The sequence below is a fragment of the Pezoporus wallicus genome, unplaced genomic scaffold (assembly GCF_028554395.1).
Source record: "Pezoporus wallicus isolate ANWC-B61680 ecotype Strahan unplaced genomic scaffold, APGP_CSIRO_Pwel_v1 contig_8108, whole genome shotgun sequence".
NCBI classification, from domain to species: Eukaryota; Metazoa; Chordata; class Aves; order Psittaciformes; family Psittacidae; genus Pezoporus; species Pezoporus wallicus.
In genome coordinates, this window is record NW_026638088.1 from 2,536,325 (window position 1) to 2,556,796 (window position 20,472).

At 42.2% G+C, this 20,472-nt stretch overlaps 1 protein-coding gene across 2 annotated transcripts in view; it reads left to right on the forward strand.

Annotated features, from left to right (window-relative positions):
- The window catches only part of PATJ (PATJ crumbs cell polarity complex component), a 148,830-nt gene that overhangs the window by 79,297 nt on the left and 49,061 nt on the right, over positions 1 to 20,472 (forward strand). For both annotated transcript variants that reach the window (XM_057409336.1, XM_057409338.1), the window contains exons 27-28: positions 7,795 to 7,991; positions 16,108 to 16,199. In XM_057409336.1, coding sequence (XP_057265319.1) covers positions 7,795 to 7,991; positions 16,108 to 16,199 — 289 coding nt within the window. The remainder of the gene's footprint in view (positions 1 to 7,794; positions 7,992 to 16,107; positions 16,200 to 20,472) is intronic.

A 20,472-nucleotide genomic window follows, 5' to 3' on the forward strand; every position in this document is an offset into this window, starting at 1 on the left:
ATCATCTGTTGCATCTTTGGGCTCATCAGTGAAGGTTATGTTTGCTGATCAAAAAGTCTTTATTAATCATAGAATCATAGGATGGTTTGGGTTGGAAGGGACCTTAAAGATCATTTAGTTCCTATGTCAAGAAGTCTCTCCATTCTCTCATCCCATTTCCCCCTAGATGGAGGAGGTTCAGGCTCTCATTGCAGCTCTTAATTAAGAGCAAATCACTGTGTGAGAAATCTCTCATCATTTTGGCTTCTGAGAGGCATCTTCTGTGCTGCCTCTTACAGTTACTTATTATAGAATCCCAGGCTGGTTTGGATTGCAAGGGATGTAAAGTTCATCCATTTCCAAGCCCCTGCCACGGGCAGGGGCACCTTCCACTAGAGCAGCTTGCTCCAAGCCCCTGTGTCCAACCTGGCCTTGAACACTGCCAGGGATGGCGCAGCCACAGCTTCTCTGGGCACCCTGTGCCAGCGCCTCAGCACCCTCACAGGGAAGAGTTTTTTCCTTATATCAGTGGGAAGGTGTTGCTTGGGCCCCTAAAAGCCTTCCTTATGTAATAAACTTTCAGTTTCTGACAGTGGTCTGATGCCATTCTCTTTAATTAGACTCAGTGCAGTAAGATTCCAAGATAATGACTGCGCCAGTCATTTTGTGGGAATATCATTATTTAAAGATGAAACACTGTTGGATCACATTACATTGTATTCCTGTCGAGGGAGGAAGAATTTAAATGTTCCCAATATTCCCTTGTTCGTGTTGAGACCAAGCAGAAAAGCAATGGATTAGAGTTCCCCAGTATTCTTTGTTTGGTTTCAGACACTCTTGGTCTTCCATCAAATGAATGAGCAGCTTTCAAATACAAATGTAGGGAATGGATTATAGATCATGGCAGCATAGTATCATCAGGACCAAAGCAGAAAACCTGCTCCCACCAGGAAGAATAGCTTCTCATTTGTGAAACTACATGTAAAACGGGTCATTAAAACATTGTCTGTCACAGCATCTGGGAATCTCTTTTTGTGTGTGCACATCGGGTATCCTTACAGATCCCTGACATGTGATGGACACGTTGATGCTGGGTCACAGCCACTGTGCAGCAGGACAGAATTGCAGCCATTGTGTGTTGAGCCATTTCAAATTTCCTTTTGACTTTGCAGATGGAAATCAGTGTTTTCTAATGTTCTTATCCTCTTAATGTATCCTAGCTTCCCAGAGAACCACGTTAGCAAGCCTCAGCAGAGCAGGAGCAAGACTGCTCTCCTTTTGGGAGGTGTAGCATGCGTGAGCCTGGCAGCTGTGGTAACTGAGCCTTATCTGTGTGCTGCTCCATGCCATCCCTACCAAGTGGGATGGGAAGCTCTGAAGACTGCAGTGTTTTGGCCTTAGATGACTTAAACTGCACTGTACAATGTAATATCCTAGAATCCTAGAATGATTTGGGTTGGAAGGGACCTTAAAGCTCATCCAGTTCCAACCCCCTGCCATGGGCAGGGACACCTTCCACTAGAGCAGCTTGCTCCAAGCTCTGTCCAACCTGGCCTGGCCTTGAGTATATACTATATACTGTATAATACATGTAATATACTGCAACATTATACAGTAGAGTATTTTATTTGGGCTTTTTCTCAGTTATCTTTTCAACAGCTTAAAAATGAGGTCTATGGCAGCTGTATTTTGAAGCAACCCCACATTTTAAGGGTCTAACTAGTTCAGATGGGCCTTTTTGGGGCTCAAACATCAACGATGATGTGATATATGTTTGCACATAATTCTTTGTATCCTCACAGAGGATTTTATCAAAACAAAAATGTCTTTGTTCCTCTTTGACTATATTTAATCAACTAGTGGCAGTATGATGCTCCAACAGCTAGTCCATTTGGTGTGTCTCCAATCCAGAGGAACCAACTGGTTTATCAGTCTTGGGGCAGCAGGGAAGAAGCACATGGGCAGCTTTTGCCAGTCCTTTCCTCCAAAGCCTGTAAGACTGTGGGATCACAGCACAGAGGCACTCTGAGCTCAGCATCAGTGCTTCACTGGAGCGACTGATTGCGAGATCATAGCACCTAGAGGAGGTCACTTCTGAGGAAAACCAAGTGCTTTGATGAGGGCTAATGCATCATTTGAAAGGCAAATGAGTGGAAGTCTTGTGTTCAGGGGAGGGCAGGTTCCCGTATAATCAGCAACTGTGAGCATCAGGATGCTCTGCTTACCACATTCTCACTAAATCTCCTTTTAGAAGTGTTAAAGATCTCAGATAAACATCAGTATGAATGGACTCATCATGACCTTGTTGTTTAATTAAAACAGAAAAAAATACAATAGCTCTTCCTCCAAGAACATAAGCGTTGTATAACAGAACTGCAGCTTTAGAATGAGCCTTTGGGCCTGAAATAAGGAAAAAATGGGTGGCAAGAAGTCCATTTCTTCAAAATGTTGACGGGAGATGGTGCAAGCATTGGAGATGCTCCTTGATGTTACGATCTGCAGTTACCCTGCTTTTCAGCCAGGGCTAAAAGTCGCTTTTCTGTCTGCTGTTGTCTTCAGGTGTGACAATTCCTTGATTATAGGAAGAAAAAACCTAATGATAACTGTTTCTAAATGTCACCTACTCACAGGCACAAAATGAAATGGTACTTGAAGTGGATTGTGGAGACTCTCATTATACCCTTCATCCTGGATTCGTTAAAAATCACTAGCAGAAATGTTCACCTTCCGCTGTAGAAGGAGTGATGTGAGGGACAAGTGGGATTTAAGGAGAGCACTGGAGGAGAAGGAAAGTTTTCTTGTGCGAGCTGAGAAGCTGCTGCAGTTGTTGCATGGTATGAGAGAAGCAGAATGGGAGCCTGAGCTGAAGGGGGGCCAGTTAGAAGAGAAGAATCTCAGAGATCCCAAAAAATAGCCTGAATCCTTCGCACACAGAAGAAAAGAGACAGTCTTCAGGTTAGGGTAAGAATATTGACTCAGGAGAGTTTAATGCATGCTTCTTTTTCACTTGAGCTCGGGAGAGTTGTATTTGTGAGAGTGTGAAAGCCTCCAATTTAGCTGTTCATCTAGAGAAGGCTTTGTCTGTGTGGCACCTTGTGCATGCTCTCTCCCTCAAGTACTTAAAAGTAATGTTACAATATTTGGCTCACAGTATCTTGGGGAGGAAGGGGAGAGTGACAGCCATGGAGCTTTTTTCTTCCTTGTATATGGCAGACTTGGGCTAGGGAGCAGGAGCATGAACTGAAGTATGCCAAAGAATAATAGAAATGCTGAGGTTTATTTTCCTCAGAAAACCATTGCTTCGGTTTTGAAATGACTTCCAAATGGCATACATGAAGGAAAGTGCTGCCAAAGGGAGATTCCAGGGATGCTGAGTTTCTGGATCAGATGGGGACTCCATAGCAGCCCCATCCACGGCAGGGATGTTTGAGGATAACAGCATTGATGAAGATGTGATCCTCAGCAGATTCTGTCCTCTCACCACCACCTGAGCGAGGTGGACTGGTCATAACACGATCTCTGGCTCTGCCATTTATATTTGCCAGCTTTGAATGCAACTTCCCTATTTTTCTCATGCATGCTCGTCACTGAGAGAAGAATGGGAATGACTTTATGGAATTTAAGAAAGCATTATAGAAATTCTCTGTTTTCCAGTTTAAAGCTTATGAAAACAGACAAGTGCATCGCTTTTGAGATCAGCTTTGAAGAAATGTCTGCCTCCTTGGAGCTGAATAGAGGACTGGTGGGAAGATTAAAACAATAAGCTTATTATATTATTAGTAGTGTGAGAATTCTAAACCCCATTTGTTCAATTATGGTCCCTCCAATCTGGTGATTTAGGTTCTTGTAAATTGTAATCAGGAAATTAGACGTGCTGCCCTCACAGCTCTAGGGTGAGCTTTCAAGGGACTTCCTACATCAGTTTTTTTTAATGCTTATAGTGAAATCAAGAAGGGAATTAGTTGTTTGATATGCAAGGTTGGCTGTGCATTAGTGGATGCTGGCTGCATTCTGATATCTATCGTTCCTAGATGAAAAACAGTGGTTGTGGTGCTGCAGCACTGCTGTCTGAGCAGAGTAATCTCAGAAAAGGCTAAAACTGTGACCATGTTATGTGCTATGTGATAAAAATGGTAACTAAACCCACTGAAATGAACATGGGCTGATAAATGAGACCATTGTAAGGTCCCCCAGAGCCAGCATATGTTGCTAATAGTTATCTGAGGTAACACAAGAGGGATGTAAAATCACCTTCTATATACAAATATCACCGGGCATCTCTTTTTGTGGTGTTTCTCCTCTGGTTTTGCTCTGTATTTTGCCTTGACAGTTTTAATGTTGAGCGTTTGGTACTAAAACCAATCGCCTCGCTGAGTCATCCAGAGCTTTTTCTTTCCTCTTTTTACCTTTCTAGATGGACTGTAATTTGCATCACACAGAGACATTGCTTTCAAAAGAAACACCTTTTCTCTTTCAGCTCATTTAATGGCAGATTTCATCAGGTTTGGGGAACAGGCTCCTCAGCCCTTTGCAAGTGCTTTTTATACCTTTGTAATTTAAAGAGCTTTTTGCCTTCCTGAGGAGTGGTGTGTGTTTTTTCCATGCAGATAAATTGTGTATTTGTTGCAACAGTAGATCATTCGAACTCCAATATCCTGACCATATTGTCCCCATTTATTTCTTTTATCTCCCTGTTTAATATAATAGGGATAGTGGCTGAAGCAGAGAAACATATGCAGCAGCATAATAGTATATTGTTTGAAAGCAGTTTCCTTCCATTGCCAGGGTTTCTCTTTGAAATGTAATTGTCTGCTAATATAACTGGGAAATATTATTGCAGGAATGATCACTAAAGTGCATACTTGCGCTTTTACTTCATATTACATCCATATTTGATTCCGAAAAGAAACTGGAGCAACCTTAGCTGGTTAAATATGGATGGTGAGATATGTTTGCAGAAGTTGTGATAGGCATATTGTCACCGAATGTGGAAACAACTCCATGTAGTGCCAAAACAAGAAACGCCGTGTCCCATGTGTAATGCAGCAACAACAGAATTACAATTGCCTTGTGTAAAGTATCTGGTAATGAAGGCAGATAATGGAATTCTTTGCAAAAGCAGATGCTAACTGGCTCCCCAATGCTAAGCAGAGAACTGAAAAGTGATACCAGCTGGAGGGGAGAAAAAAAAACAGCTGAAAAAGGCATTAAAAATAAGATGCCTTAGATGCACATTTGTTTAAGCAGTAAATACTTGTTTAAATAATCTTATGAGATTCTTATTAAGAGGCAAACTGAGAATACGATTACAATGTTATAGGAAGTCAGCTGGATGCCCAAAGGATATTTGTATGCAGATTGGATGAGTAAAGCAATGACACCACCGGGAATAGCGCCTTATCATTTACACTGCAAGGCTGGCTGGTGAGGACAGCCCTTGGAAGTGTTTAATTGCAGGAGGTGGGGCTTCTGAGCGCCAGAACCTTCTGTTGTTCAGGGAGGAGGCAGCATGCCCTGCTAGGGGAGGCTTGGTTTTAAAAGCAGGGATATCTCTTCTTGTCCTTACATACATGAACATGCACGCACATGTTTGTATTTTCACTGGAAGCACTGGGTAATAGTACCCTCCTGCCAGGCTGGCTTGGCACATAGCATCTTCGTTGTTTCCTCTGTGGTCTCCCACTATTTTACCACTCCAGTTACCTCAGCCATTTCAGTAGTTGCTTTATAAATGAATGTGATAATATAAAGAAGGCTTAGTCCATGCAGAGGTTTCCTTCTGTTGTAAGTAAGAAAGAAATATGGAGAGGGACTTTTTACAAGGGCATGTTTATGATAGGACAAGGAGGAATGAGTTTGAACTGAAAGGGGAGATTTAGATTAGATATAAGGAAGATCTTCCCTGTGAGGGTGCTGAGGCGTTGGCACAGGGTGCCCAGAGAAGCTGTGGCTGCCCCATCCCTGGCAGTGTTCAAGGCCAGGTTGAACACAGGGGCTTGGAGCAACCTGTGTATGTGCTTGTATCTGCTGTACTTTCAGAAGCCTTTCTTCACTTGCTGATTTTTGGCAGGAGGTATCCTGCATACTGCATACACTTTCCAAATTCAAATAGCAGATCACACCTCTAGGTACATTTTGACCCTGTGAGTTAAGAAATATATCAAAGAACTATGCAGCTACATGGATCACTATGTAATGCACTTATATGACTCTTTCGGGCATATAATTGATAGTAACAAATGAGTTATCTAATTTTTTATGATACTCTGATTTTGTGCAGACCTCTGTAGGGCTTTACAGCTTTCCAGGGATAATACAGGGATAATACCTCACCCTTACTACAGGCCCCCAGGCGTTTAGGCTCAAGCTTGAGGCCTCTGGGGATTTTGAGCACAGCAGGAAAATGACAGCCTATAAATATAGTGATGGGAAAGCTGGTTCTTCTCTCTGTTGCTCTGAGCATAAGTAATGCTTTTGGGATTAGAGATAGAAGACTGTTTGCCTTGTCCCAGTGGTCTCTGCTGAGGCATGAGGGGATGCTGCAGCTGGAAGAATTGCTTAGGAAGGACCCTGAGAGAAGAGAACTAGCAGGGTGGACCCAAGTTTGGCTAAATCACCCTGGCAGCCTGCACAGGGGCTGTGGAAGGAACACTTTATCATCTGTCTTCTCAGCAGTTTTTGTTCACTTTTAGTGGATTCCTTCTCACCTTCCCCAGCTCTTTCCCCTCTTCCTTGTTGTCATGGGAACATTCACTATAGTGGTTTAATCATACTACTAAAATTTGCTTCCCTGGTAGAGTAGTAGTAGCTAATATTGATCTAGCAACTGCTGCTGACTCGGGGGTATGGTTGAACATATAATATCTCTTATTTCTCCTTTTACTGCATAATGCAGCAGTTTCTTTCACCTTGAGCTCAGTACTAGAGGTGACATCCAGCCACAGCAAAATACTTTAATCTGCCTTTTTTCATGTGAGGCCCAGCTGAAGCATTGGGTGCAGGTGGGATTATGAAGCTGGCTTTAAATCTGCAAAGGACAGTCAGACAGAAAACAAATTACCCTTGCTGTGATTAACCCTTGCAAGCAGTAGTTATGATGTTAGATGTTTATGTGCCAGTGGTGAAAAGACATTCAGATTAAACTGTCAGCATCCACAGACATGCAATGTGCTCCAAATAACTTTGCGAGTATATTGCGGTCACAGAAATGCTTGAAATGGAGATGAAAGACAAATAACTACCTTAATATCAAGTGAGGCTGCATTTAAAAATGTAATCATTCATATACATTGTCACTGACATCTGCTTTGAGTAATGTCTGTGCAGTAGCTCATAATGTTAAGCAGAGCATGGTAAGCATATTCCTGAGTCACCAGAAAGAAGCAAAATACTGTACCTTGAGATGGAAGTTTGAAGTATATTTGCAGTGTAAGCATTTCGGTTTCCCACAGTGGTTAATTAACCAGTTCTAATTTTATGAGTTTCCTGAAACTGATAAGTTTTTGTACGGTAAGATTGTGGTATCTCTGGAATTCCCTTGTTTTCCCTCCTTTCTAAAGAATGCTGCATTTTGCTGTATGAGTGATAGAGGCAACAAATGGTATTTTAAGAGTCTGTGCTGGCAAGACCTCTGTTAACAAAGACTAAATGCTAACAAGTCCCTTCCTGTGGCAGAGGGTTGGAACTGTATGATCTTTAAGGTCCCTTCCAACCCAAACCAGTCCATGATGCTATGAAGCATATTTGTATGTGTTCTTGAACATCTCCTGGTAAGTTACTTTATGTTATAACTCATTTTATGTTTGATCTTTCTAGAAAAAATCAGGCAAAGATATGCAGATCTACCAGGGGAGCTGCACATCATTGAGCTCGAGAAAGACAAAAATGGGCTCGGACTGAGTCTTGCTGGCAACAAGGACCGCTCTCGTATGAGCATCTTTGTAGTTGGTATCAATCCAGATGGACCTGCAGGCCGAGATGGAAGGATGCATATTGGTGATGAGCTTCTAGAGGTGAGTGTTTCCTCTAACTACTGAGCAGGGTTCATATGGAGAGAGGGAGAGGCATATGTGAAGCTAGCATCTGAACCTTAAATAAAGCCTGCAAATGGAAGTAAGGGGGCTGAGGCAAGGAGCTGCGTTGGTTTATGCCAACTGAGAACTTGGCCTTTGGCAGGTAAATGTGTTTGCAGTGAAACAAAAATCATTGGCCTGTGAAAACTAATGTCTTGTCAGTGAAGTCTGTGCTCTCAGCATGTTCACAAGCTATGCTTAAGGAGGGACTGTTGAAAGGCAGGAAGGGGACAGTAAATCTATCCTTGTAGTGCATATGTGGTTTTACAGTGAAATTCACACCTTACATTAAGAAAAACCAAACCCCCCTCAAAGTTACCATATGTGCTTTTACAGATGACAGGGATATTCCCCATCCTGAAAATAAATTTCATGCTGTAATCTGTTTTGATCTGTTGTAACTTAAAATACCGATTTCCTTTAGTCGTGTCTGGCGTGAGTTCACCCACAAGGCAAGAAAGCTCATTAGCAAGAGGAGTATTTTTGTCTTCACTTCTCCTATCTCCTTGCTTCACCTTCAGATTAAAAATGCAGATTTCCTACACACCGCCTGATCTTTGGCTCTTGCTAAATGTCACTTTGCTGCAGTACCTGCAGTGGTTCCCTATGTCATGAGTGCCACAGCAGTTTAAAATAATCAGCCATCCCTGGGGATCTCTCCTTCAGAGAAAAGCTTGCACCGAAGAGCTGACCTACTGCTCTCCATGGGTGATCATTTTCTGATCTTCTAGCAGCTCTCTGTGCCATCACAGAACCACCTATTTTCTTATGTTTCTTGACTTGAAACAGAGCAATTTGACTGCCTGGGGTACCTTGGAAGTACTCAGAGTTGTCTAAGCACTTGTCATTGTCTAGCAGTTGTGTAATTATGGGTTTTCAATACACATAGTACAAGAAAAATTTGTTCTGCTGTAATAATAACACCAGCTGAAGTTTATTATTTTCTAAGTGTGATAAATGGTATGAAAGTCTATTCCATACTGGAGTAGAGTAGGACAATTACTTTCTCCTTCAAATTTATGTTCTTTTTGTCCCTGGCACCAAATTCTAATGATAATAAAATTAAAATTATTCAGTTTTGGATGTATACCAGGAGATGTGTAGTTATAGTTCTGTTTTTCTCTATGCGTATCATAGACCAAGTAGCTCTTGGTAGAGGAAAGGTAGAGCCTTTTGTATCAATACTTTCCCACAAAGAAGGATCCACTGAAGTTTTCTCATGAGTTATTCCTTGCAGTATTGATTTGATCTAATGTTAAGTGTTGCTAGCAGTACTTGGAAGAAGCACTGTGTGATTAATCTATCTCCAATCTTGGGATTTGCATGCATGGCTCATGTAAGTAGCATTTTCCAAAGCAGTGGTGTTGCACTAATTCCTCTCCCCATCAAGCTGGAGATAAAGTGATTTTTTTTCTTTAGTGGAAGGAAAGTGGTGTTCACCATCTCAAAAATGCTGAACTTAAATAAACTGAAGTTCAAAGGGACTTTAGTCTCCTGTTTACCTTTGCAATCAAATTAAAGGTGTGTCGCCAGTGGGCAGAAGTGTGATTACTTGTGTGAAAGGATGTGGTGATCTCATTCTCATCCCCAGTGAATACATATCGAGTGTCAAAACATCCTGTATTACAAAGGAAAGGGTTGTGCATTAGTCATGTACAGACGTCTCCTGTTCACACCAGTGGTCAATTATTCACAGCTCTGGTTTTTTGTCTTTTGAAAGCATTTCAGTGTTATGTGAGTGGCATTGAAATGGAACTAATGGGCATTTACTCAGACAGGCTTTTTACAATAACCATTAAGTTCACTAACTATTGCAGTAACCAGTAGGAATCCTCATACACAAGAGGTATGCGGTTCACTAAGGCAGGAATACCATAGCAGAATTGGGCCTGGAAGGGACCTTGGGAGGTCATCTGGTCTAAACCCCCTTGCTCAAGAAGGGCCACCTCAAGCCAGTTGTCCTGGCCTGTGTCCAGGTGGCTTTTGAATATCTCCAATATTGTAGAATCACAGAATGGTTTGGGTTGGAAGGGACCTTAAAGCTCATCCAGTTCCAGCCCCTGCCATGGGCAGGGACACCTTCCACTAGAGCAGCTTGCTCCAATCCCCTGTGTCCAACCTGGCCTTGAACACTGCCAGGGATGGGGCAGCCACAGCTTCTCTGGGCACCCTGTGCCAGCGCCTCAGCACCCTCACAGGGAAGAACTACCGCCTAACAGCTCATCTCAGTCTCCCCTCTGGCAGGTTAAAGCCATTCCCCTTGGCCTGTCCCTACAGGCCCTTGTCTAAAGCCCCTCTCCAGGTTTCCTGCAGCCCCTTTAGGCACTGGAGCTGCTCTCAGGTCTCCCCTTCAGGAGCCTTCTCTTCTCCAGGCTGACCCAGCCCAGCTCTCTCAGCCTGGCTCCAGAGCAGAGCTGCTCCAGCCCTTGCAGATCTCCATGGTCTCCTCTGGACTTGCTCCAGCAGGTTTATGCTTTCACGTCCTTCTTATGTTGTATGTGTATGATTTCATGCTAGTTCCATGCCAATGAAGCAGAGGTCAGGGTGGCCAACTGGCTTTATCTGCAGTGTCTTTTACAACAAAATACATTAAAGGAGCATAAATGGCAAAGTCAAGTGTTCAGAAGTGAGAAAATGACAGAAACAGAATCCAAATTGTTTGGTTTTCTCCACTTAAAGGCAAGAAATTAAAGACTATGAGTATGGTTGCTTGTCACAAAAGCATTTTATCTATCCCATGGTGTCCTTCCCTCATTCAGACACCTGGATGGGAAATCTTTGCTAATGAAGCAACTGAACTTCTCTTCTTAGTATATTTGCACGTGCATCATTGATTCCACATTGGTTTTGAACACCAGAGTGTATTGGCAAGAGAAAGGATTCACATCTTAGGAAGCCTCTAGCATTTCTGCCCCAGTGAGCTCTGTTGGTTTCTGTTGTTCCATTAAAACAGTGGATTCTACTGCAGCGTGTGCAGATTATTCCCTGTGGCTGTTAATTGGGGTAGGGTTAATGGGATGGAGATACAGATAGATGGATATTACCTCTTCATTTTTCTTTTCAATTGGAGTTTGATTGGATTCAGTTGGAGGATGTGGGAAGCTGCCAGACTGCCTCAGCTCCTTCTTTATAAAATCTTTTGCCATTGAATTTGAAATATCAGCTCACTTTTAGCTTCTGCAAACTACTGTAGACTTCTGGGGCCCTAAGCCTGGCTTGTTTTCAAAGTCAATCCAGCAGATACATTCAGTGAAATATGCAGTTCACGTAAAAAAGTTGTATGTAATCGTTCTATTTTAAATACATCTTCTGTGATGTATTTTAGAGTGATATGTTGCTGGAGAAAACAGCTTTTTCGACAGAGAAGATCCTTTCACCCTATTTTAATACATGGAGGAAAATGACTTGGGTCAGTATTTGATCCCTGCACAAAAGAATGCATTTTTTACATAACACAAGTTCTCCTTTTTCCATTCTTTTTCCAGGCAAAGAAACCATCTGTGGTGCTCCTGCCTTGCACTCTTGCTGTTTTAGTGCAGGTGTCTGCGCTGCTTCGTGTCTTATTAGTTTGGGCTTAGTCCTGGGGCTGATTGTGCCCAGCATGGCCCGCAGCGTGTTCACATGGAGCTGTACCAGTGCTGTTAAGCCCTGCTGCTCGTGAACTCTGCATGGGTCTGTCCTGTTGGTAGGTTTTATTCACACTGAATAATCCACCCTGTTATTATTATTATTATTATTATCATCTCTTCATAAGAGAGTCAACTGTGTTCTATTAATAAACCAAGCTGTTCAGAGCCCTGTTACGCTAAATTACTGATGTTGGGATTTTTCTGCCATCTACCTGTCCCTGCTTATCTTATTACTGAAAATGGGGCAGGAGGTGGGAGGAAACTGCTACTTTGAATGTTTTACTCTAGGAGACCACAGCACTTCTTCATAGTCAAGAATCTCTGCACAGATTTGCCTCTTGTCCATTCTGGACTGTTGCATGTTTATTGGTTTTCTTTATGCTCTTCTTGTCATAGCTCAAAGGCAGAGGGACTTCATGCTATATGTGTTTGTATTGCTCTTTTATTTAGGATTCGTAGATAAATGTAAGTTATGCTATAATAACACAATACATCAGTATTTTGCCCAAGTAAATGTAGCTAAATTCACAGTGCCACTTCTGGTTTGCAATCACAGTTTATTTGTTGTGGGATTATTGTTTTCTTTGTATCAAGACAGTTACTTTGAATTAGGCAAGTGGTACTATCCCTCAAGAGGGGACAGTAGCTTGAAAGTGGAAAGGCAGTGAGGTTTTCACATGAGAAGAGTCATCTTGGGTTATTAACTAGAGTGGTGACTATTTTATTCCTATTTAAACACAATGGTCATGGATTCTGTCCTTCTCAGAGTCATTTACTGAAGGTAATATTGACAGATAGTGTCCTTTAGATCTTTTTATAGGAGGATACAAAGAATTTTTGCATGTACTTTGTGTATGGTTTACCAGTTAAGGTTAGTGTTGCTTGGTGGTTTTCAAAGCTGCAAATAAGGTAAAGCTGTAATTGGAAGCTGGTTATGCACGAAGGCACAGGCAATCCACGGTTTTCTGTCATTCCAGCTCTCTCTCCACACTCTCTAGTTGGGGAGCTGCAGGGGAGCATAGAGCAGGAGATTTTCTGTCTTTATGGAGTTTATGATCTGTTGATCACTTTAGATGATACACATATTTGAACATGTGCAGGCAAGGGATTTGGTGAGGAAAACAGAAATCACGTCCTAATAGATTGTATTTCTGCAGTGTTATCCGCATGCTTTATTATCTGGGCGCTTGGTGTATTTTATGGGGTTTCAGTCTGTATAATTTGACTGATCAATAAGTTTTTGAAATGTTTTCCATTGCCTGTATCTCAAAATGCTGCAATTCCTGTGGTTGGGAGGAACCTAATGCATTGGTACAAAGAAATAATTCTTATAGAAAGCTATGCCAGTTCATATCATTTAACTTGATTTTTCTAAAACTCAGATGATACCAATTTTATGGATTCCCATTACTGCCACATGGTAAAAGCAATGTGCTTTTTTTTTTTTTTTTCCAGTATCTGTACCTGATGTTTCTCTTCTGCAAAGTTTGAGAAGGAAATGATCATTTACATTTTTTCTCTGAATTGAAGAGTTCAGATTGCAGTGAGTTTGTTAGTTTACTGGATGAACACGAGCAGGCAGTGTGCGCTTGCAGCCCAGAAACCAACCGTATCCTGGGCTGCATCCAAAGGAGCGTGACCAACAGGTCGAAGGAGGTGATCCTGCCCCTCTGCTCTGCTCTTGTGAGACCTCACCTGGAGCATTGTGTGCAGTTCTGGGGTCCTCAACATAAAAAGGACATGGAGCTGTTGGAACAAGTCCAGAGGAGGCCACGAGGATGATCAGGGGCTGGAGCACCTCCCGTATGAAGACAGGCTGAGAGAGTTGGGGCTGTTCAGCCTGGAGAAGAGAAGCTGCGTGGAGACCTCAGAGCAGCCTTCCAGTATCTGACGGGGGCCTATAGGGATGCTGGAGAGGGACTCTTCATTAGGGACTGTAGTGACAGGACAGGGGGTAACGGGTTAAAACTTAAACAGGGGAACTTTAGATTGGGGTATAAGGAGGAAATTCTTTCCTGTGAGGGTGGTGAGGCACTGGAATGGGTTGCCCAGGGAGGTTGTGAATGCTCCATCCCTGGCAGTGTTCAAGACCAGGTTGGACGAAGCCTTGGGTGATATGGTTTAGTGTGAGGTGTCCCTGCCTATGGTGGGGGGGTTGGAACTGGATGGTCTTAAGGTCCTTTCCAACCCTAACTATCCTATGATTCCATGATTCTATGAAACTGTAAACCAAAACTTCTGTAGGTGAAGGCAAAAGTCCATTTGGGATACGTGATTAAATCTGCCATAAAGCAGCGCAGGGTTATATTAAAGATTGAATTTAAGTGTGCTGACCTGACCTCATACCTGTAGTATGTTTTTGTCTGTCTCTGTTCTTTGCTGTCTTTCCAAGAAGTTATGTAAAGAGACATTTAAAGAAGAGTTGAGGTTGATTTAAATCAGTTGCTTTCTTTTGCTTAGTCAAAGCTTTGCTTTTCTTTTCTAATCTCTAAAGAAAGAAGCAAAGCACAGATTTATAGGTCTGGCTTCTCAGAGTACTATTTGCTTGATCTGACGTGTTACTTTGTTTAATGTGAAAGACTTTAAATGGTGTTGCTTATGAAATCCTAGATGTTCTCTTTTTGTTTTATTTAAGTAGTCTTTTGTGCTTCGCTCATCTCTGTGGTATCTGAAACTAACAGAATGTTCATTTACTTTGCAAAAGAAAGTGACCTTTTTTTAAGAAGAAAAATTAATCCTGTCTGCAGTAACTACATGGGACAGTCCAAAACCTTGTGGAGATATATTACTTTGATTATCCTTTCATTTTGGTGTAATTAAATAATTATAACTTACAGACCCAGCTCACAGCTAATTAAATTTTGGACTATTTGATATATCTAGTGAATAGGATTAATTTAGCCAGAGTAAAGACTAAATTTTCATCTAAGACGTCTGCTCTTTAGAAAAATAGATGGTAATTTAACTAAATCCAAACAATTTGTAAAGCACACGGTATTCCCAGGGAATAATTTATTTTTGAGCTCAGACAAATCAAGTCACCAAACTCACTGAAAGGTGCAAGGCAGCTTGAAGCCAGAATGCAGCTCAGCGTTCATTTTTGGCAGTGGATTTTTACATTTACCTTTTGATTACCAAAACATGGCCTCAGATGTTGCTTCTCATCCAGTCTTTACAACCATGACAGTTGCAGACAGCACCATATTAAACCCTTATGAATGCTGGGGATGATGCTTTTTCCTCAGTGCTACTCATTTCATGCCAGCTTAGACTCTCAGAGACCTTTCTTGGTTCTGTCTTTGTACAGTGAGCAATTTGGTAGGTAAATGGTTTACACTTCAGTTTTGATGAGTAATCAAGTGTTAGAGGTTTTATGCTTCTCCTTGCATTGTCCTTATTGAACTCACGAACTTGAATGATGTTTTGACCTATTGAAAATAAGGTGGGAGTATTGTGAAGTTGCTAATATGACCAAATAGCCTGTGTGACACAAAGCTTGGCCAGTTCTTTCTTGTTTAAATGAAGTCTTCTAAGAACAGAAAGCTAAAATTCAACACAAACATTTTCAGGAACAAAAAGTCCTTCTGTAATCACCAGTAAATTGTTCCTGGACTCCATTATCATTATTATTTTAAAACGTTCTGGTGTATCAAATGTGAATGTAAATATGTGGTAAATTATGAGTGTGAGGAAAAAATTGCAGTATTGAATCATAGAAGCATGGAATCGTTTAGGTTGGAAAACACCTTTAAGATCATGGAGTCTAACTGTTAACCCAGCACTGCCAAGTCCACCACTAAACCATGTCCCTAAGTGCCACATCTACATGTCTTCAATATCTTCAGAGATGGTGACTCCAGCACTGCCCTGGGCAGCCTGTTCCAATGCTTGACAACCCTTTCAGTGAAGAAATCTTTCTTAGTATCCAGTCTAAACCTCCCCTGAGGCCATTTCCTCTTGTAGTATCACTTGTTCCTTGGAAGAAGGTGTTGTCTGCATCCTTTCCAAAGGAGCAACAAGAAAGCTGATGAAAAATGTTTTGATTATTGCTGCTGAGTTTATACCCCATCCTCCTCTGATATGAGGGAATGAATAAACTTAGGCAGTCCAAGGCCAAGTTGAGCAGAGCCCATCTCCTCCTATATGCTTATCATATGATGTCTTTCTACAGCAGAGCGGTGCCTGAAAGAGGCTCTTAGTGCCTCAGCTCGGGTGTTTCTGTCTCTGCAACACTGCATGGATATCTGTCAGTGCAACATCAATATTACTGTCTGGAATCAACTCAAAATGTGATTCCTGTTTTGTGGATTGCATTTTCCTTGAGTCTTACCTCTTTATCCCACAGTAAATTAGGAAGTCCTGCTGGTGTAAATTCAACCAATGCATAATTCTCCACTTACATGAAAATCTTCCTTTTCTTTTAACAGATAAACAATCAGATACTGTATGGAAGAAGTCATCAGAATGCTTCTGCAGTCATTAAGACTGCCCCATCAAAGGTCAAGCTAGTTTTCATACGGTAAGAGCAGTTCTCATCAAAACATTTGTTTGCACTTTAGCCTATTGCATTACACATATACATATTTAGACTGGTTTGAAGATTCTGAACTTCTTTGAAGTGAAATAAACCTTTTTCTTGACTATTCTTCTCAGGACAGTTGAAGAGTTCCTCTTAAAAATGTAGGGAAAAAAAATCTAATGTAATTAAGTGCCTGTTTTAGGGGTGTCTGTTGAAGACTTGAGCTGTCCCTCTTGGGCTTGAGATGACCCTGATGAGAGCGTCTTCTCCCACAACTTACTAACATGCTTTAGGTTGGGTCTGCCAGCACAAAGATGGGGTGGGCAGCTTGCTTCACCCAGGCTGCCAGAAGGGAGTGAAAATGGTGCAGAGGCTTAGGACTGGAGAGGGAGCTGCTATGAGAGGACTAGGCGAGTGCAGATGCAGTACATGTTGCACAAGTTGTGAAGGGTAGCTTTGTATGATCATCAAAAGAGGATTTTAAAAGTGATTTAGGGCTTACTAACAGAATCCCAGACTGGTTTGGGTTGGAAGGGACCTTAAAGATCGTTCCAACCCCCTGCCATGAGCACGGACACCTTCCACTTAGAGCAGCTTGCTCCAAGCACCGTCCAACCTGTCCTTGAACACTGCCAGGGAAGAGGCAGCCACAGCTTCTCTGGGCACCCTGTGCCAGCGCCTCAGCACCCTCACAGGGAAGAGCTTCTGCCTAAGAGCTCATCTCAATCTCCCCTCTGGCAGGTTAAAGCCATCCCCCCTTCTCCTGTCACTGCATGTCCTTGTGAACGTCCCTCTCTTATTTGCACAGAGTGGGGGACCTGACTTTGACAAGGAGCACTGGGATGGCTTCTGTAGGTGGGAATATGCAAAACCACCTTTCATCTGCATAATAATTGCATACAGGCATCTTTTCTTTTTCTCTAAGCATGAAAATATTTCCCCTTTGAATGTGAATTAAGGACACCTCCACACATTCACTCTCTAGTTCAGGAAGTGTTACTCTTTTGACCCTGCGTGGGAGGTCTGGGAAGAAGCTGCCTCTTTCCCAGGAATTTCATAAATGCATATACACCAGCTTTTGTTGACTTTTGATGGCACTTATCCCCATGCCACTTTATAATGGGATCTTCCCACCAAGATATACATCATACTTGATACTGTTTTATATTCTTCGTTCATACACAGCATACCTGTGAACAATGTAATAATCTGTGGGTGAATGCATATAAATGTGTACATTTACTCACATGGCCCTGTCTGGTACAGCATACACAGAAATGATGGAAGAGCAGCATTAGCACAGTGAAGAATGAGTTGCTATACTTGGCAGTGCAGAGGATCTGGAGGAGATTAATGATCTCGCCTGCAGCTCCCGTGCTACTTTCCCCAGCTATTGAAAATTAAACGTCATGTGCAACAACTCACTCACCATTACTTAATTGCGTGTGGAAAATGTGTCTGGTTGGAAGCTCCAAAGGCAGAGCCACAGCTTAGGAAACCAGAACCCAGCGGTAGGTTTAGTGCCATCAGGAAGCACAGGGAGCATGAGCTTCCTGCCGCCTGCCCTGCTGCACTGAGCATCACAGCTGGCTGCTGAGCTGCAGCGAAGGGTTATGTGTTAGCTCATCACCCATGGATTAGAAATCCTTGGTGTGTAGTATGTATCAGGTTTAAGACATAAAGCCTGTGTAAGTTCTTAGACGCAGTTCTCCTTTTCAGATTGTCTTTTCAGTGGATTTCAAGGCAAAAAGTTGCCTTAATGATCATAATCAAGAAATATTGGAAATTCAGTTGGATAAATCTTGTTTCTGTCTCTAGAGTTCAAAAGTGTTTCCACTTTTACATGCTGCTTCTGAGGTTGTAAACATATCTTCCCACTTCCCAAGAGCACTCATCACTGCTTTGCCTTGCATTAGAGCACATTGACAATTGATGGGTCTGTTCACTCGACCTGAGCAGCCATTTGGACAGCAATGAAAAGGAATTCTCCCACTGAGAGAATGTCTTCAGTAACTAGAGCACTGGCTCTAATGCAGGGACAAAACTAATGTCACCTTTTTTTTGATGTATGGTCACCTTCTCATAATAAGAGGGGTGTTTCAAAATTTCAGCAAAGCCAAATATTTCTCTTAAAGGTGAATTTTAAGGAGGAACCAGAATAATTTTCTCATACAAACTATATTCCATGAGCCCATTCTGTCTTGGTACTTCTCATTCCTACACCTTAGACCACAAATTCAGGGAATGTCATTGACTGAAAACACAAACCAAAAGACTCTGCTGGTCCCAGAGGTGTTGTCCCTGGTGCAGTTTGACAGAAAGAGCTTTTTCTTTTACATCAACTTATTTTAAAACTATACCATAAAATGGGGGCATTGAAATGCCACTACTTAATGCATTGTGGGGCCAGCTGTAGTAAATAAGAGCAGCAACAGGCATTTTGAATCTCCATCCATCTCATACATGCATGTGCAGAAGGTTTTCCAGCTGAGAGCAAAGCGCTGAGTGTAGCAGACTGAGCTCTCCTGGTAGGTTTGCTGCTTGGCTGATTTCAGATATATTCCTCTGGGCTCTAATGGTGTGGAAAGAGCAGGATACCGTTACATTTGTCATGCCTTGAAAATGAGGAGGAGCCAGTTGCCACAGAAATACTACCCTCCTTCTGTTACCCATGCAGCTTCTTTTAAAGGGAGAAGGTGCATAGCATAACGTAGGCAAAACACGTCCTGGAGCACACAGTAAGAAGAGGCCACAGTTCACTGTAGCAAAATAACATGTACTGCAGGAGTTAGGAAAGAAATGGATTTGGTCTTCATGTGCATGAAGGTATTAGTATTCTAATATTGCAGAAAATCTGAATTGTTTAATATTGTAAATTTGAACCCATTATCGCTTGTCCTGTCAGAGACTGTAGTGACAAGACAAGGGATAATGGGTTCAAACTTAAACGGGAGATTTAGGTTAGGTATAAGGAAGTTCTTCCCTGTGAGGGTGGTAAGGTGCTGGCACAAGATGCCCAGAGAAGCTGTGGCTGCCCTATCCCTGGCAGTGTTCAAGGCCAGGTTGGACACAGGGGCTTGGAGCAAGCTGCTCTAGTGGAAGGGGTCCCTGCCCGTGGCAGGGGTTGGAACTGGATGAGCTTTAAGGTCCCTTCCAACCCAAACCATTCTATGATTCTGTGATTCCGATTTCACCAGTGAAAGCCCTGAGTAGGTTATAGTTTTCCAGAAACACGTCATTCTGCAGCCTAAAAAGTTCTTGCGTGCCTGACTGAACTGACCTAAGACATTAAAGCAAAACTGGTGGGACTCTTTTGCCCTCTTTGATATCCTGAGGCCTATTTTCCTCAGATGAAGGATGCTCGGTGATAAGCATGCTGCTTTTCACTTTGAAGCAGGAAACAGCATCAAGGTTTTCCTATTTCTGGTGTTTCAGTTCATGTGCAGGGCAGGGGGGGATGTTTCCATAAACTCTTTTAATCAGTTACGAAAGAAACCCAGAAATTCCTGGGCACAGAGAATCCTTTCAGTGAGAACTGTAATAACTATCATTAAAGAACTTGGATTTTGTTCTAGGAGAAAATAAAGACCAAAAGGTGTCCTCAGTCTTTTTGCTGTTTTACTGAAATCCTCACGTACCACCTGTGCTATAAAAATCTGTTCACACTTTTTTTTATACCCAGGTAGTGTTACAATCACATTCCCACCCTTTCCTGCAATTTTTGCTGATGAGACATAGTGCAGTAAGTGTTGTGAGAATCACAGGCGTCCCCTTATATTTGAAGGCTTCTCGCTCTGGTTTATGAGCATCTTTTCCTCAATTAAGTTGATGGTGATTGTTTAGAACAGTTGATTCTGGACAGATTCCAAACTATGGGTCTTAACCACTGCACCATTTCCCAGTTGTCTTATTAATTATATGAGCTTGTAATAGCACCTAAAAGATTTGCAGTTAGAGTGTCACTTTATTTTTCTCCCTTAGAAGAGTGTCACTTTATTTTTCTCCCTTAGATTCAGTGCATCTTGTGCTTTGTAGCCTTGTACAGTAACAGATTTGAAGGTGTTTAACTGCTCACCCACTTCATCAAACAAACCAACTACTTGCCCAAGCACGGCAAGACTTTCCTGAGATGAAAGGCTCAGTCCTGAGATGAAATGGCTCTGTCCAAGTGCTTCCTTTGATTAGTGTCCAAGCACATTTTATCTGACCTCAGAGTCTTTCAGCTGCTGCACTGAATTCCAAGCTACTTGGGCGAATACAGGTTGTCTTTCTG